At 45.9% G+C, this 19,847-nt stretch overlaps 1 protein-coding gene across 1 annotated transcript in view; it reads right to left on the bottom strand.

The window, feature by feature from the left end:
• Positions 1 to 1,017: 1,017 nt before the first annotated feature.
• The window catches only part of LOC144752375 (E3 ubiquitin-protein ligase TRIM39-like), a 319,437-nt gene continuing 300,607 nt past the window's right edge, over positions 1,018 to 19,847 (bottom strand). The window contains exons 5-6 of the mRNA XM_078640311.1: positions 7,514 to 7,563; positions 1,018 to 1,704 (exon numbers count right to left, since the gene is read on the bottom strand). Of these exons, the coding sequence (XP_078496437.1) occupies positions 1,193 to 1,704; positions 7,514 to 7,563 (562 nt within the window). The 3' untranslated portion in view covers positions 1,018 to 1,192. The remainder of the gene's footprint in view (positions 1,705 to 7,513; positions 7,564 to 19,847) is intronic.

Genomic DNA, 19,847 nt, shown 5'->3' with positions numbered 1-19,847 from the left:
TCAGGCAACAATAAAAATGTAAAAGTAACCTCTGCAATTAATGTTTCTGTGGGAGAGAGATAAAAGTGTTCTAGTGGCTGTTTCCACTCATGCTGAAGTAGCACAGAGGCTTAAGATGCCTGCTGCAAAGAACATGCTCTTTTGTGTTCAGAGGTTTTCAGGCAACAATAAAAATGTAAAGGTAACTTTGGCGATTCAAGTTCCTGCTGGGGAGAGACACTAGAGTTTTATCTAGTGGGTGTTCTGACTCATGTTAAAGTGACGCAGAGGATTTAGAGCCCTGCTGCAAAGAACATGTCCTTATGTGTCCAGAGGTTTTCAGACAACAATAAAATTATAAAGGTAACCTTGGTATTTAATGTTTCTGCGAGAGAGAGATAGAACGTTTTATCTTGTGGCTGTTTTCACACATGCTGAAATCGCATAGGGGATTAAGATACCTGCTGCAAAGAACATGCTCTTGTGTGTTCAGAGGTTTTTAGGCAACAATAAAAATGTAAAGTTAACCTTGGCGAATAATGGGTCAGTGGGAGAGAGATCAGAGTGTGTTCTATTGGCTGTTTCCACTCATTCTAAATTACTAGTGCAGAGGATTAAGATGCACGTCTGCTGCAAAGAATATGTCTCCTTGTGTGTTCAGAGGTTTTCAGGCGAGAATGAAAATGTAAATGTAACTTTAGCGATTTTTGTTGTAAAGATGCATATGCCACCCACATGCATCTCACCAACACATACCTTATAACAACACACCACACCATGCCACTGCCCCACGTCACAGCACTAGACACCAGGTTTGCAGTACGGAGCACAGCAGCCACACTGCTCTACAACATACCTTAGAAACATTGCTCTGGCAAAAGACTCATAAGGACCCAAAGGCGAGACCTATTGGATATGCCAGTGCTTGTTTAATTCTGCTGAGACTTTATCATGTTACATGCGTTATTGGTGCAGGATTCACACGGGAAACATTGTCTGCCCTTGTTTTTAAAATGTACAAGGAAAAGAGATACATAGTTTCAGATTGTCATGGAAACAGGTGAGGGTCATTGTGAAGAAGGTTCTTGGAATGTTGGTGTTTGAAGATTCCTTGGAATGTTGGAGTTTAAACCGTGGATGACAGTTGAGGGGGAGGGGGGCTCACATAGAGGGGTGGGAGGGAAGGATGAGAGTCTGAAGCTCCCTGCAGCTCTCACACCAGCCTCAGCTCCGCTCCTGGCCAGAGACAGAAGTGCGGGAAGAGCCTCCGCGGGAAGCAGGCCTGCAGGAAGGAGTAGAGAAGCTCCCAGGAGTCAGCATTGTACAGGGACAGCCGCCCCCCCTCGTAGTCCAGATACACCCCCAGCTTCAGGGGCTCCTCACCAGGGGACAGAGGGGTCACAGGGGAGGTGAAAGCCACGTACTGACCCCCCGACCCCTGCACAGCCCAGACTCCCCCTTCAGGTGACCATATGAAGCCTCCCTTCCTGTCCACAGACTCTGCTGCGACCCCCACCTCCCACACTGCCCCCTCCTGCAGCAGCTGCACCTCCCAGTAATGTCGGCCGGAGGTGAACCCCTCGCTCCCCAGCACACAGGGGAAGAGGGTGAATCTCTTGAGGGTGGCCGGCAGGGACTGTGCTGTGCCCATGTCTCTCACTCGTCTCCCCCCCTCAGACAGGAGGAGCCGAGGATGAGCCGTGTCAGGATCCAGAGTCACCATCACTGCAGAGAAGAGATTCACAATTAGAGATTTAATGACACAAAGAAAGGCTGGAATTACTGCTTCTGTTTTACATATGATTAATTTACACCACATCTGGAAGGAGAGCGCGGCGCTAGAGAGCGAGGCACTAGACCGCTCACTACACTAAAGCGCGCAGCACTAGACTGCTCACTACACTAAGGTGCACAGCACTAGACTGCTCACCACACTAAAGCGCACAGCACTAAACCGCTCACTATACTAAAGCGCACAGCACCAAACTGCTCACTACACTGAAGAGCGCAGCACTAGACTGTTCACTAAACTAAAGTGCACAGCACTAGACTGCTCACCACACTAAAGCGCACAGCACTAGACTGCTCACTACACTAAGGTGCACAGCACTAGACTGCTCACCACACTAAAGCGCACAGCACTAAACCGCTCACTATACTAAAGCGCACAGCACCAAACTGCTCACTACACTGAAGAGCGCAGCACTAGACTGCTCACTAAACTAAAGTGCACAGCACTAAAAAGCTCACTACACTAAAGCGCAGCACTAGAATGCACACTACACTAAAACACGCGGCACTAGACTGCTCACTACACTAAAGCATGCAGCACTAGACTGCTCACTACACTAAAGCGCACAGCACTAAACTGCTCACTACACTAAAGCGCACAGCACCAAACTGCTCACTACACTAAAGCACTACAGGGGCTGACCAGAATATCTCACTGAACTCCACCGCCCTGTAGAAACACTACAGGGGCTGATCCAGAATATCTCACTGAACTCCACCGCCCTGTATAAACACTACAGGGGCTGATCCAGAATATCTCACTGAACTCCACCGCCCTGTATAAACACTACAGGGGCTGATCCAGAATATCTCACTGAACTCCACCGTCCTGTAGAAACACTACAGGGGCTGATCCAGAATATCTCACTGAACTCCACCACCCTGTATAAACACTACAGGGGCTGATCCAGAATATCTCACTGAACTCCACCGTCCTGTAGAAACACTACAGGGGCTGGGCCAGAATACCTCACTGAACTCCACCCTCCTGTAGAAACACTACAGGGGCTGAGCCAGAATATCTCACTGAACTCCACCGCCCTGTAGAAACACTACAGGGGCTGAGCCAGAATATCTCACTGAACTCCACCGCCCTGTAGAAACAATACAGGGCCTGAGCCAGAATATCTCACTGAACTCCACCGCCCTGTAGAAACAATACAGGGCCTGAGCCAGAATATCTCACTGAACTCCACCGCCCTGTCAGAAAACCTACAGGGGCTGAGCCAGAATATCTCACTGAACTCCACCACCCTCTCAGAAACACTACAGGGGCTGAGCCAGAATATCTCACTGAACTCCAACGCCCTGTCAGAAACACTACAGGGGCTGAGCCAGAATATCTCACTGAACTCCAACGCCCTCTCAGAAACACTACAGGGGCTGAGACAGGATGTTTCACTGAACTCCACCGCCCTGTAGAAACACTACAGGGTCTGAGCCAGAATATCTCACTGAACTACACCGCCCTCTCAGAAACACTACAGGGGCTGAGCCAGAATATCTCACTGAACACCACCGCCCTGTAGGAACACTACAGGGGCTGAGCCAGAATATCTCACTGAACTCCACCGTCCTGTCAGAAACACTACAGGGGCTGATCCAGAATGTTTCACTGAACTCCACCGCCCTGTAGAAACACTACAGGGTCTGAGCCAGAATATCTCACTGAACTCCACCGCCCTGTCAGAAACCCTACTGGGGCTGAGCCAGAATATCTCACTGAACTCCGCCGCCCTCTCAGAAACCCTACTGGGGCTGAGCCAGAATATCTCACTGAACTCCACCGCCCTGTAGAAACACTATAGGGGCTGAGCCAAACTATCTCACTGAACTCTACCGCCCTGTCGGAAACACTACAGGGGCTGAGCCAGAATAGCTCATTGGACTCCACCGTCCTGTAGAAACACTACAGGGGCTGAGCCAGAATATCTCACTGAAGTCCAACCCCTTGTCAGAAGCCACAGTCCAAAGATTTATATTTCCAGTTTTGTGTCAACACTAATTTGAAAAAAAAATTGAAGTTTCTTCCCAACTGGTATTCAAAGTGACACAGTATTACCACATGCAGCATAACCACATGCAGTATTACCACATGCAGGATTACCACATGCAGGATTACCACATGCAGGATTACCACATGCAGGATTACCACATGCAGGATTACCACATGCAGGATTACCACATGCAGGATTACCACATGCAGGATTACCACATGCAGCATAACCACATGCAGCATAACCACATGCAGCATAACCACATGCAGCATAACCACATGCAGCATAACCACATGCAGCATAACCACATGCAGCATAACCACATGCAGGATTACCACATGCAGGATTACCACATGCAGGATTACCACATGCAGGATTACCACATGCAGGATTACCACATGCAGGATTATCACATGCAGGATTACCACATGCAGGATTATCACATGCAGGATTACCACATGCACTATTACCACATGCACTATTACCACATGCACTATTACCACATGCACTATTACCACATGCACTATTACCACAGGCACTATTACCACATGCACTATTACCACATGCACTATTACCACATGCAGTATTGCCACATGCAGGATTATCACATGCAGGATTAACACATGCAGTATTGCCATGTGGAGCATAAACACATGCAGTATTACCACATGCAGTTCCACTCAACCAGATATTACAGGGGACACATTCCACTTTGGCTGAAATTACAGAAATTGTAGCAGGAAAATGACAAATAGTGTTCAGGAATTATCTGCAGAAATCAGTGCAGCAGTACTCTATTGTTGTCTTGTGTTGTGTGTGTGCGTGCATGGCATGAGTACATATGTACCTGATGCGACAGGCCTAACTGTGAGGTCATCGTGTGAGTGTAGACTGAGGGAAGAACTTGTAAACTGTGTGTGTGCAAGAGGTCAGTGTAGATGCATGCGCGAGGCCACTGTAGATGCATGCGCTAGGTCAGTGTAGGGTCACAAGCGAGGTCAGAGTAGGTTCATGAACAAGGTCAGTGTAGGTTCATGTGTTAGGTCGGTGTAGGTCCATGTGCTAGGTTAGTGTAGAGATATGTGCTAGGTCAGTGTAGATGCATGCACTAGGTCAGTGTAGGTTTATGCACTAGGCAAGAGTAGATGCATGTGCTAGGTTACTGTGAATGCATGCATTAAGTAAGTGCAGGTGCATGCCCTAGCTCACTGTAGATGCATGTGCTAGGTCCCTGTTGGTGCTAAAACTCTGGAAAATAGAATGTGTTGTGTGGTAAATACAACATTCTGAGGTAATTTTCCATTCGATTGTCCCAGAATACTGCAGTAACTGAGTTACTCGCAGTTGTCAAGCCTAGCAGTATCATAACAGTATCATCGTTCGACACGGTCTCCCACCAGATCCTGCTCAGAAAATTGGAGGAGATTGGACTCAGCGGACCTGCTCTTCAGTGGATGACGAGCTTCCTGTCCTCCAGTTCTCAGACCATCAATTCAGGCCCTTTTCGGTCAAAGACAATGGAACTGACCAATGGAGTTCCGCAGGGCTCATGTTTAAGCCCCACCTTATTCAACATCTATGTTGCTCCCTTGGCCAACCCCTCCGGGCCTGTGGCTTTACACCTATTTCATCTGCATTGTTGACAACACTCAGCTCCTCTTCTTATTTAATAAATCCACCCCCTGTGTTCAGGGAAGATGGAGATTATGCTTTGCGGAGAGGCATCTATGCGGTGGACACCAGACTGGTGGCCAGTAGCCCTTGGCATCCCCCTGCCCCTAAGGTCCTTGCTAAAAACCTGGTCATTCACCTAGCCCGGGCCTTGACCATGAAGGAGTGTGTCGCTTATACTGCCGGCTCCTGCTTCTATGTGCTGGGTTTGTTATGGCGAGTTTTTTCTTTCCTTCCAGATTCTACTCGTAAACCCCTCATTCAGACAATGGTAGTAAGCCGCTTAGACTATTTCAACGCTTGCCTGGTCTCAGCCAATGAGTTTTCGCTTATCAGATTGCAGGTGGTTCAGAACACCGCAGCGCGCCTTGTCTTGAATGCCCCCCAGAAAACTGCCTCCCTTACTCTCTTTCAACAGCTTCATTGGCTTTCAGCGCGCAAGCGGGTTAAATTCTAAATCTGCTGCACCGTCCACAAGGCCTTGTATAACAATGGCCCCCTCTACATCGCCAAGAAACTTAATCCTTATGTCCCTTCTAGAACCCTCCGGCCAAGAAACAAATCGCTTCTCTTGGTCCCACGGATCAGCAAATCAAGGTTAGGTGGGAAAACCTTTTGCTACCTCGCTCCCCTTTAGCGGAATCAACTCTCCATTTACCTGAGACAATGTCCTGACTATCTCCGATTTAGAAAGCTTCTTAAGACTGCTCTGTTCTGATAATGCTCGTCAGCCTGTCCAGCAGCACGGTTCAAAGCGCAGAGATACCCCTTTGGAGGTGATTTAGACACTATATAAACCCATAAATTAATAAACTAATTAATGTGAGGTGGGAAATTACCGCATCTGAATTTCCAAAAAACTTAGCATGAATGTCTAAGGGGAAGATTGGTTTAAACAAAGGAAATGCTGCAGCACATATACAGAATGGAGATTAGTAGAAATCTAGAAAAATCAGGAAAATACAAAGTTTAGGGACAAATCAAGTAACTGTTCCCTGGCGTGAGTGCACGTTACCACTAAATACCATACCACACCACACCATATCGCCATCCCATTCTATCCATTACCACCATACTAAACCATCCCGTACAACTATACCATATTATACAATGATCTCACCCTATAGTACACCCACCATACCACCATAACATTCCATACCATACCAGTCCACACCATCCGATCCAATCCAATCCCACCCCACCATAACATCCCATAACATACCATACATACCATTCCGTAGCACACCACACCATAGCATAGCATACCACACCACACCACACCATACTAAAGCCCATCACACCACACCGTACCGGGATATACCATATAACACCACCCCATACCATAGCCCACCAGACCACACCAAACCATAGTACACCACACCATACATACCATACCAGTACACACCATCCCATCTTATCCAACCCCATCCCACCATAACATCCCATAACATACCATACCTTTCCGTAGCACACCACACCATAACATAATGCCATCACATGTCATGCATTACCAGCATACCAAACCATCCCATACCACTATACCATATTATACCATGATCTCACCCTATAGTACACCCACAATACCATCATAACATTCCATACCATACCAGTCCCCACTATCCTATCTGATCCCATCCCACCATAACATCCCATAACATACCATTTTGTAGCACACCACACCATACCATACCATACCATACCACCCCACACCATATCATTACACAAAACACTATACCGCACCATACCATAGCCCACAACACCATACCATACCACCCCACACCATACCATAGCACACAACACTATACCACACCATACCATAGCACACCACACCATACCATACCAAAGCACACCACATCATACCATTGCCCACCACACCATACCATATCCCACCATACCATAGTATGCAGCACCAAACCATACCACACCATGCCATACCACACCAAACCATACCATACCATACCACACCACCCCATACCATATCACACAATACAATACCATACCATACCACACCACAACATACCATATCATTTTCATGAACAGTAATATTCAGAGCTAATCATCGCAATGATATTTACCTTTATAACTCTTCACCGCCTCTGGGCTCTGAATCTTCACATTATTACACCTGTAATAACACACGCATGATCTTTGTATTAAAGAGAAATGATAGCTCCAGGAACAAAGGATCAACATCACATAAGACCCGTATTTGAAATAAGATTCAGTATTAAGAGCAGCACCTGCGGACCAGAGCTCAGTGTGAGTTACTGTTCATACACAACAGTCAAAGCTCTAACGATACCCAAAAGTACCTTCAATATCTTCTGATAGGAAGTGGGTGTTCTAAGCCAAATAGCTCAGTGAGACCAGTGCGCTTCTTGTGAGCCCACGGAGTGCCTCAGCGTGCGTCTTCTAGGAGCGTCCGTTGGATCAGTGAAAGGGGGGCTGACTAACAGGTTGCATCTGCTCCTGGTGGAGTCTCGTGTATATACTTAAAAATTCACAGAAAAACCATAGGTTTAAGGCGCGTTATAGTTAGTTGGACATTTGATTCATACAAAACAATAGAAATTCTGGTGTTATAGTTAGTTCAGCTAACTATACCGCGCACCCCGCAATGCACTTCTGATGACATCACATATTACATCATTCACGACATGGTCAGTGACATCACTGATGACATATCAAATGATATCACTGATTACATCATCCACGTGAAAATCTGATAAATCTCCCCACACCCTAATGTAACCTTTCATACACCCACTCTAAAATATACACTACCATTTTCGAAACCCTACACACACCAATACCAGTTACTACACACACATCCAGTCATTCACCCATACAGTCACTCATACATGCAGTCACTCATCAATACAACACTATGATACTCACTCATACAGCTACACAGACGCTCACACACCACCACTCATCCAGAGTTACTCACACATCTAGTCATGCAAAGAATCAATCACACTCCCATTTACTCACCTTAAATTAAATACACACCAACTCACTTATTCCTACAGAAACTAATCCATACTTACTCTCTTCTACAATCACTCATACAAGTACGCATTCATCAATAAACCCACTGTCACAATCACTTACTCTCACATATACTTATTTAAATACACCATTACTGAAATATACTGTCTTTTACCTATGTAGTTACTCGCACATTTACCACTAAGACATCCATTCACTCACAACAAACCCATACACTCACTCACCCACACAGCTGTTTCCTTATACAGTCTTGAACCCATACACCCAGTGTATTAACCACTCACACATCTCTGCAGAGTCCCACACTTCCCACCCACATATACACTGAGGCACCCATACAAATACTCAGGTAACCAAACAATAACGGATACAAACATCATGTAGCTACTCATCAACGCATGCACACACCTACACACCAAGTTACACACTGATACAAAGATTCACACAGTTTAGTCACTAACCCATGCATTCAGTAACATATGTTTAATCACTCACTCATACAGTCACTCGCACACCCACAAAATCATCCATACAGACACTCATACACCCATTAATTTCTCAATACACCTTGGAATTTATTTATATAAAGCATATTTAAACTTTACAGAAGCACACAATCACTGGATGAGGTCATCAGTGATGTCATGAATGATGTAATATGTGATGTCATCAGCAGTGCATTGTGGGGTGCGAGTTATAGTTAGCTGAACTAACTATAACGCCGGAATTTATATGGTTTTGTACGAATGAAATGTCCTTCTATTATAACGTGCCTGAAACCTATGTTTTTTTCAGAGAATTTCAAAGGTTTTTGAACTAACTATAACGTGCCTGAGTTTAGTGTACCTGAATCCTACAACAAATACTATAAAATACCGAGCCAAAGTGGGGGCCTGTCTGGATTTATGTGTGAGGTTAATAATTTTGTTACACATATTGTGGACATATTTTTTTTTAGATGTTTTAAAAAGCGCTACACATTTCCAGACCACTTCACAGCACTTCACTTTGCTCCCTTAACCATATTCCCTACTCAGTTATTTGCAATTATTAATGTACAAATTTGCCTCTATTTGTACATGAATTTAGTAATTGTGTTACCTAGACTTTTAACTTATTTGTTTATTACATGTTCATATTTCAGATAATTTTATTAAGAACGTTATAGATTCAGCAACAATATAAAAAAATAAAAATTGAAAAAAAGGCCATGGTGTTACAGGCATGTGTAACAGATGTGAAATGAAAAGTTTTATAAAACTCACAGTACACATTTGCCAGATAATTTTAGTTTCGGTTCTCACAAGATACAAAGGCGATAGATGAATCTGCATTAAAAATGCTCTGTTTTTTTCCAATCCAAAATTATTATTTCTATAAAGGTTTGGGTGCCGTAAAGGTGAAAATATTTACACATATTGCACAATGTGATGAAACACGCACCTTAGCTATACGTTGACATACACCCCGCTCCCGCGCACCGCCTCCCCCAACAACCCCGGACACCTTTCACTGACGGTATGTTTCTGGTACCTTCCGCAGGGCTTCGCTTTGGGCCAGCAGGGTGAAGAGCATGTCTGTGCTGGGCGAGCCCTTGGGGGCATTCTGCTCCTTGAGGGCGTCCATCACACATTGCTTCCCCGCTCTGCCTGCCTCTCCCAGGCGGGGTTCAGGCCTCGGTCCTCCGGTCCAGTCCTGCCCAGGCCTGGCTCTGAGGAGGCTGGCAGCACAGGCAGGGTTTCAGGTCCCTGTGGAGGGCGCAGGGAGGGAGGCTGCACGCCAGCACACGCAGAGCGGGAGGTGGTGGGAGGAGGTGCGGAGCAGGCACAGCGAGTGGGAGAAGCTGTGGGGAATGAGGGCTTCACACTTCACAGAGAGCAGGCTCATGGGTAGAGGCTGCCTGGGATCAGGTACCGGTGAGGGTTGCAGACAGCAGGCAGAGCAGTGTGAAGTAACCTTGAAAATAGGATTTTCAAAGGGAGCAGGCAGGGGTGCTGCGGGCATGCTTGAACCAGGCATGTATGTACTAAATGGGAGTGATCCAGAGGGCAGGGTGTCCACAGGAAACAGGTAGGTGTGCTGCGGAGATGCTGGGAACAGGCACGTCTGAAGGAGAGTGATCCTGAGTGCAGGGTGTTCACAGGGAGCAGGCAAGGATGTGAGAGAGCGCAATTTAAGAAAAACTGTAGAAGTGCACCATATTTACAAGCACGTCATATTAGTCAAGTAAACATTATATAAGAGTGTCGATTTAATAGAGTGAAAATACATAAGAGTGTTTAACTAAATGTAGAATGCATATATCTGTGTGAGAAACTAATGTAGGATTGTGTAGAAATACTAAGATGATGTTGGAATCCTACGTTATGTGGCTGTGGAAGGGTAAAATGTAATTCTGCTAAACGTAGAAATGTGTAGGCCACATGGCAGTTCACATAGAGTACAAGATGCTGTTACACTTTCCTGTGAGATAGTGCATTTCAATGTTATTGTAATTCAAAGTAGTATTGATCATGGAACTGAAATATATATTTTATAGAAGTGTTTCCAGATAATCCGTGTGTGTAGTAAGTTAGAATACTGTTTAACAAAGAAATTTAATGTTTTACAGAGTGCATAGGCTTGTTTCATGTAATTCTAATAGGCCTGAATAGACAAAGTCATTTCTTTTGATCTGCATGTGCTCGTTAGAGAAAGGTCGTGTTAGACACAAACTGTAGAGCCTGTTCGAATGGTTTACGACTTCAAGATATGGTGGAGGCCGGAATTTGGGGCCCACAGAGAAAGTGTCTTTTGCAGGTGCGAGGGGGTTTAATCAGGAAAGTGATGAATAGACTTTTGTTCAAGAGAGCCTGGTACAGGCCTGGAGGAGTCTTCAGGAATTTCCTGGGGGTACCGTCTTGCCGGAGAGGAGCCTGGGAAGCAAGGTCAACGCTAACGATGGCCTAGAGGAGTACCAGCATGGAAATTGCCGCCAGAACCAACACCACGTGAGGGGCGTCTCGAGGGGCGTTTCTATTGGAAATGTGATTTTGTATTAGGGACAGCACCCCTGGGTGGAGTTAAGGCAGATGATCTGAAGAACCTAAGAGAGCGGATGGGTAGGCAGATAGGGAACTGCGAGACATCGTTTTGCAACAAAGACTAAGGGAAGTGTGTGATCTTCTTTGGAAGTCACCACTGCTGACATCTTTTTAGGTTAAGATCTTGCTAAGTAGGGATGTCATTTAGTCTAGTGTAGGGACAGTCTAATCTGAACTTTTCCTTTCTGTAAATGACTCATAAGCTACAGCTTTTGTCTATCCTTGCAACTTTGGTAATTCTTGAATTTGTTTTGGTGATATTCTTCTGCCGACTAAGAGCATTCAGAAAATTTATGTTTGTATTGATACCCGTATACCTTGTGAATCTTATTTTGAGATGTTTGTATCTCCAGTTAAGTTTGGCTTTGTAATAAACTTTTAAACTTTTCTTAAGCTCAGTGGTTCTTAAGAGTGGTGTAAGTCATTAACTGACTAACCTAGTAGTGGATTGCCTTTTACTCAATGACAGGTACCAACGGTTCAGTCGACCTGAGTAGGGATCTAGATCTATAACTATAGACCAGAAATCCTGCGTTAACAGTTGGTAGCAGAGTGAGGATGGTTACCTTCTTGAGGAAGGTGATCTAGACTAGGTTAAGTTTACCCCAAGGTCCCTAGAGATCGAGAGGTGGCCTGCCGAAGAAGGTGCTGACGGCGCGAGAGAAAAGCAGGAGAATCGGACGAGAGTGAGTATAACAAGGGTCATGCGTGGATAGATTGCGGTGTTTTTTTGTTGTATTTGTATTGTAATGTCATGCGGAGTTGAATGCCTGTAGTGTGAATGTGAGAGGGTTGTGAGCGCGCGCAACCTGGTAAAAATCTTAAGCTCGGGGTAGAGCTTAAGTGGTTCGGGTGTATCGAACATCCAGAGTAGTTGTCGACCAGAGTAAGGAGGTCATGAGGTACCATTGACCGCCGCAGGACCGAGATACGGGGAATGCAAGAGTGTGTGTGTGGGTAACGGACGCAGGTCGAAAGTTACCGTGTGCAAGTAACCTATCAGAGAAGGCGATTGTCTAGATGTACACGAAAAGACATTTCATCGGTTAAGGGTACAATTACAGTTAGACTGTGGACGTACAGTCAAGAAAAGTGATCGCTTGGTCGGAAGTAATCATTTTTCAGAGTATGAATGGGACGCATGCATGACCGCAGAGACGAGCTGAGAAAGGAGGGGAACTGCTGCGAAGGGGGACGAGTGACGTCAGCGAGAGCCGCGCTGAGATAGGCCGGTTAGTGAGAAGCCGCGCTGTGATAGGGCGGTTGGTGTGACGTCAGTGAGAAGCCGCGCTGTGATAGGGCAGTTATCGAGAACCGCACTGAGATTGGTGGATTGTCATCAGGAAGTAAACAAACGCGGAGAAAATAGAAATTCGTAGATTTTGAACATGAAGTGTTTTAAATGTTTGAGAGGGATTTTTAAGAGAAAAAGAAGAGAATCTTATTACGGAGAAGAAGCACCGCCAGAGGGTACACCAGCTTACTATATGGCAGCGAATGTTGGGTTGCATACTATACTGTGGCTCGATACTTGGAGTAAGATTACAGAAGGGAATGAGGAATTGACCTTTCCGAAATACGGAACTTTTAGACTAGAAGTGTTACATCAGCTGAAAGCAGTCATGTCCTCACTGAGACCTTTGCCTAGACCAACACAGTTTGAGGCCCTTAACGCGTGGATTAGGGCGGCGCACGACAGGAATCAGAACAGACGCCAAGAAAGGGTAAGGCGATCAGTGAGGGCAGTGCAAGATGCTAAATGGGATGAGGAAGCCAAGAAATGGAGGGTACGGACGATTGAAGTAGACAAGTTGTACCCCATGAGAGAGGTTACAAGTGAAAAGAAACCCATGGAAGAGGATGATGAGAGCGAGTCGGAGGACGGCCTCATAAATAGGTTGCTGATAGATAGACCGCCTCCGGACAATAGGGAGACAGAAGGTACGGGGCTCCCAAAGGAAGACAGGGTTGGCATAGAAGGGTATAGGCCACTCCCTTTAGCGGATTGGGTACCTACCAAAGGAGAGGAGACACCTCAACATAGTCCTGTACAGAGAGTAGTCAGAAGGTTTGTGGTGCAGAAGTCGCCAGCAACAGAGAGGGCTGAGTCTCATGGATTGCCAGAGGCTCTTCAAGTACCTGTTACCATAGGTCCTATACGGTCGATTTATAACACAGAGAAAGGGAGAGAGGAAGAACAGGTACAGCTAGACAGAGAAAGAGTTGAGATGGAAAGAAGGAATAACACGACCAATGCCTGGAGGCAATTGCCAGGACCAGTAACTTGGAGCACCCCATTGGATTCAGCAGTGGGTCCAGTAGTAGAACAGGGGGGTCAGAGAGGACCGATGGACCTGAGGGGACCACGGCCGAAATCCTACAAAGAGTTGAGGGCTGACTTGAGGGAATGGGATGAGTCCCCAGAAGTACCGAGCAACAGGCCAAGAGCAGAAGCAGAATGGGGAAGTCGAGGCAATGGAACATTGTCTCACTGCGGGGCTAGCGCAAGCAGTCAGGAGTGGGACGGTAAAGGTCAGGAGAGTAGAGGAGTTATACGTCATATTGACGGTGGAAATGGGCAGGAGCGAAGTGAGAGAAGTACAGGATGTGGAGAGATGTCTCGTCTCATTCAAAGTGAGGGAGACCGAAGGACACAAGAATACAGGGATAGGTTTAGGTGCACTCACCATGCACCTAATGATAACGTACAGCACTGGAGTCATGGGAGCATAGGGAACAGCGAAGGATCTTGCCATGGGTCGAGAGATCAGAGACCACCGGCAAATGGTGAAGAAATGAGGAATAACGGAATGTCTTACCATGCATCTAGGGAAACCATGCAGGATGGGAATTGTGGGACTATGAGAAATGGGAAAGTGTTTCACCATACACCCAGAGAGGATGGAACTGCATGGGACCTGGAGAGATGGGAACACGGGAGGACTCCCCATAACTCGCCAGAGCCTAGACGTAGGACTCAGAGCTGTGATGGGAGGGTTGTGAATAGACTCTCTAGAGATGGCGTACTAAAAGCTGTGATAAAAGCCAAACGACTCGATGTGACCAGCTTAAGATCTGATCTGAACGATATAATAGATGGTACATTGGCTTTAGAAAGGATTGAGATGTACGAGCAGGATGAGCTGTTGTTTATAGCAAAGGACATCACCCGAAAGGCTAGAGCAACTCATGAGAAACTGTCTGAACTGGCAGACAAGTATATGGTAGATTTGTCCGGAACCAAGGCATTACAGGGTAACCACAGGGTGCAGTATTCAGATCAGGACTTAGATGAGAGGAGGACAACTGGATTAAAAACACACATAAGGGAACTGATCACAGGAATAAGAGCATGGAGGGACCTGGACAAATGGGAAGAGAGGTGGTCCAAAAAGGGAACTGTTAGGCGGAGTACGAATGTGATGTCTCCGGAGGGAAGACTAATGCAGATGGAGGCATTCCCTTAGCGGGAAATATCGAATGGGAATTATGTACATGTACCCTGGAGTAGGGGAGATTTGGCTGCATTCACAAACTCATTTCCGAAGTTAAGGGAGAATCCTGCAGAGTGGTACAAGCAGGTAGAGAGGTTTGTCAAGATTTCAAAGGTGTTGTGGATTGATTTGAACACCTTGTTTGACATTGTGGTTCCAGGAGACTTGTGGATAGCATGCAAGGTTAGTGTCGATTGGCCAACTGTAGAACCAGAAAGGGATCCTCGTACTAATGGACCGTCAGAAAGTGTAATGTTAAAATATGAAAGGGTGATTACATGGTTGAAGGATAAAGTGCCACCACAAGACATAGACTGGGTAAAGATAGACAGAACAAGACAAGAACCCAAGGAGACAGTTCATGAGTATTATGAAAGATTGCTGAAAACATTCAAACAATACAGTGGACTCGATGTAATGGACCCCAAAGATATAGGACAGTTTGTATCAAAGTTTGTTTTGGGGTTGAGACCTGATATTTGTCTGATGATTCAGCAGCATTTAATTTGTTGGCAAAACAAACCATTGGATGAGATTTTGAGATACGCAAGATACTGCAGTGATGAGAGAGTCCAAAGCAAAGAAATTAAAGGAAAAATTGATGGTAGTGCAGATGCAGTCAGCTGGAAAGGGAGGACAGCAGCAACAGGGAACAGGGACCATGGGACGGAAATCAAACAGTCAGAATAGGGACAACGAGGAAAACCCTAGACCTAGGATAGATTTTGCTACATTGAAGAAAACAACAAAGTGTCATCAGTGTCACCAGGTGGGACATTGGAGACGCGAGTGTCCCTATAACCCTGAAAACGGAGAAATAGAAGTAGAGGAGGAAGTTCAGGAAGTTCCAGTTCAAAGGGTGACGGTGTCAAGAAGTAACGTGGCCAAAGGGGGGATTTCGGCTCCACGAGCTCAGTTCCCGCAGCCACCAAGGATTTCGACAGGGGGAAAGGTCCATAGACAAATGCCTCTCTTTGTAGACAGAGAAGAGTGTTACTACGTTGATCCCGTGACGGGGCGACGTGTAAGTAGAGAAGAGGACTGTACCCTCGGGGCAGTTCTAGAAGTGGATCAAAGAGGACCATTTGTGGAGGCTGAAGTGGCAGGGTGTCCTACAACGTTCTTAGTGGACACCGGAGCTACTCGGTCCACTTTGAGATCAGCAGTGGTTCCAGATCTACCAATGTCGGGGGAAACAATTCAGGTAGTAGGAGTTGCAAATAAGAGAATGACTAGCCCTTTGACGGAACCAGTGTCAGTGAAAATAGGGAACTACACGGATGAACATTAGTTTGTAGTATGTGATTCTAGTCCTGTGTGTCTGTTAGGAAGGGACTTATTGTGCAAACTGAACTGCACAATATACTGCACACCTCAGGGAGTAGAGGTACAGACTACAGATGATGATGCTACCTTCAAAGTTGTAAATTCGAGAACATGCATAGAACTGTATCCTACCCTAACAGTGGAGGAGCTCCCATGGGATTTACGGGATGCAGTGTCATCCAAGGTATGGGATTTTACTGGAGAAGAGATAGGATTGATCAAAGGGGTAGAACCAGTGAAGATTATGGTAAAACCAAATGCTGAATATCCAAGAACGCCTCAGTACAAATTGACGCCAGAGACGATTGCAGGAATAAAGCCTGTGATCGATTCTATGATTCAACAGGGAATACTGAAAGAAATCGTGGGTAGTCCATGCAACTCCCCGATTATGGGTTTGCAGAAACCTAGTGGGAAATTCAGAATAGTGCAGGATCTGCGAAAAATTAACAACATAGTTGTTTCATGTTGTCCAGTGGTACCGAATCCATCAGTGATATTGTTTCAGATACCATTCCAAGCTGAGTGGTTCACAGTGATAGATCTTTGTCAGGCTTTCTTTTCAATCCCATTGGATGAAGAGAGCCAGTACCTTTTTGCTTTTAAAATGGAAAATCGCGTTTTAACATGGTGTCGTATCCCACAAGGGTTTACAGATAGCCCATCAATTTTTAATCAGATACTGAAGAAAAACCTTGAAAGTCTAGTACTGACACAGAACTCGGTTCTGGTCCAGTACATAGACGACCTACTTGTTGCGTCAGAAACAGAAGAGGCTTGTAAGACAGATACCATTGCCTTGCTGAACCATTTAGCTGAAAATGGACACAAGGTATCTCCGAGCAAATTGCAGTACTGTCTGACAGAAGTACAGTACTTGGGTCACCGGATAGAAAAAGGAAAGCGCAAGGTGTCACCAGATAGGATAGAGGCGATAATGAAAATGAATGCGCCTACGACACAGAGAGAAGTCAGGATGTTCCTAGGAATGGTTGGTTATTGCCGACAGTGGATAGCTAACTTTTCACTGAAAGCAAAACCTTTACAAAAACTGACGCACAAGGAGGTGAGTGATCCGGTACCATGGGACAGAGATTGTTTGATGGCGTTCCTCCAGCTGAGAGAAGACTTGTGCCGTGCTCCGGCTTTGGGAATGCCAGATTATGAAAAACCATTTTCGCTTTTCTGTTGCGAAAGGGAGGGTTGTGCTTTGTCAGTTTTAGTGCAAATTCATGGAAATGCCCGTAGACCAGTTGCCTACTTTTCGGCTACTTTAGATCCAGTAGCCGCAGCGTTGCCCGGATGTCTCAAATCCGTTGCTGCAACAGGTGTCAGCATTGAGCAGTGTGAAAATATTGTAATGGGACACCAGTTAGTGGTGTATGTACCGCATTCTGTAGAATTGTTGATGACCAGGACCAAGACACAGCACATGACCAACAGTAGGCTCACGCGCTACGAGCAAGTTATTCTTGATGCAGAGAACGTGACCCTTAAGAGGTGCTCTGTTTTGAATCCTGCTACTCTGATGCCACTTCCTAACGATATAGAAGGCGAAGAATGTGAAGATCATGATTGCCTTGATGTGACTGAACTATGCACAAAGCCAAGACCAGATATTGTGGATGAGCTGTTGATTGACCCCGATGAAATTTTCTTTGTTGATGGCTCATGTTTAAGGGACGATACTGGTCGGTTGAGAGCCGCTTATGCGGTTTGCACTATTTCAGGAGTTGTGGAAGCCGCTTGCCTGGAAGGAGTACACTCCGCTCAGGTAGCAGAAATCATTGCATTGACACGTGCCTGTATAGCAGGTAGCAAGATTAGAGTCACCATATATACGGATAGCCAATATGGTTTCGGTGTAGTTCATGATTTCGGGCAATTGTGGTCTCAGAGGGGTTACATGACCTCCTCTGGTTCGCCTATTCGAAATGGAGAATTTGTGCGACTACTGTTAGAAGCATTACAAGGTCCAGCTGAAATTGCAATAGTCAAATGCACAGCCCACACCAAAAACACAGATTTTGTGTCACAAGGTAATAGATATGCAGATGAAGTTGCCCGCTATTGTGCGGAGCAAGGATATTCTTTCACGGAAGTGGAAGTAGGTGGGGCTCAGGAAAAGACCGAATTGAACATGATGTTAGAAACAGTAGATACTTGGAAGGATTTGAAAAACATGCAAGAGAATGCACCAGATTCTGAGAAAAAAGCATGGGAAACAGCAGGGTGTGTAAAAAGTGAAATGGATTTTTGGGTTTCAGCAGATGGAAGGGCAGTATTACCCGAGGAATTAGTGAGTCCAATGGCACGACAGATACATGGTCCAGTACACTTAGGAAGGGATGCCATGCTGAGGGTATTCAGGCAGACTTGGTATTGCCCTAAGTTTAGGATTGCAGCAGAAGCAGTGTGTAGGAGATGCGTTACATGTCAGCAACTGAACGTACAACGTTACAATGAGTCACATTGGGAGGTCTGGGGGGCCTTTCAATAGAATGCAATTAGATTTTATTGAAATGCCAAAAAGCAACCGCCTCAGGTATGTTCTGGTGGTTGTATGCATATTTTCCAGATGGGTCGAAGCATACCCTACACGCAGGTGCGACACACTCACAGTAGCAAAGTTGTTGCTTAGAGAGTCGATCCCGCGCTACGGGGTGCCAAACTCCCTGGAATCAGATCGAGGAACTCATTTTCACAGTGAGATTGTGAAGATGCTTTGCTCTGCATTGAACATTGATCAGAAGTTGCACTGTAGCTATCGACCAGAGGCTTCAGGTATCGTGGAGCAGATAAACGGCACGTTGAAGTCCCGAATAGCCAAAGTATGTTCATCGACTTCCTTAAGTTGGCCTGATGCTCTGCCTTTGGTACTCATGAGTATGCGTAGCACACCCGACAGGAGGACAGGTCTTTCACCACATGAGATCCTTATGGGGAGGGCAATGAGACTTCCATCAGTCCCAACTACTGCTTTGTTGAACATTACAGATGACTTGATCCTGGATTACTGCAAGGGACTGTCTGACGCCATTCATTCTGTGTCCCTTCAGGTGCAGGCTGCTGAAGTTCCATCTTCCAGAGACCTATGTCACGACTTGTGCCCAGGTGACTGGGTATTGGTGAAGAAGCACGCCCGGAAGAACTGCTTAGACGTGCGCTGGAAGGGGCCATACCAGATCATACTGACGACGAATACCACAGTGAAGTGTGGGGGGCTGCCTAATTGGATCCACGCTTCCCATACTCGAAGAGTTCCAGCACCCCTGGAAGAAACAGCTCCTCTCGCAGATGAAAATCCAGCTGTGGATGGTGAACCACTAGAGGGGATCAGTCAAGCTGTGGGGGTGTCGGAAGAAGTTGGGAGCGCTACAGAACGAGAAGAAGAAGGACAGGACGGCAGTGAAACTGAAGTTGCCACAGAAGGAGAAAGTTGCTGTGAATACGGCTCAGACTTAGATCAAGCCCAGAGTGATTATTATTATTAT

Source organism: Lissotriton helveticus, chromosome 5_1 (genome assembly GCF_964261635.1).
Source record: "Lissotriton helveticus chromosome 5_1, aLisHel1.1, whole genome shotgun sequence".
In the NCBI taxonomy this organism is placed as follows: Eukaryota; Metazoa; Chordata; class Amphibia; order Caudata; family Salamandridae; genus Lissotriton; species Lissotriton helveticus.
This window is presented reverse-complemented; position numbering and strand designations above follow the sequence as displayed.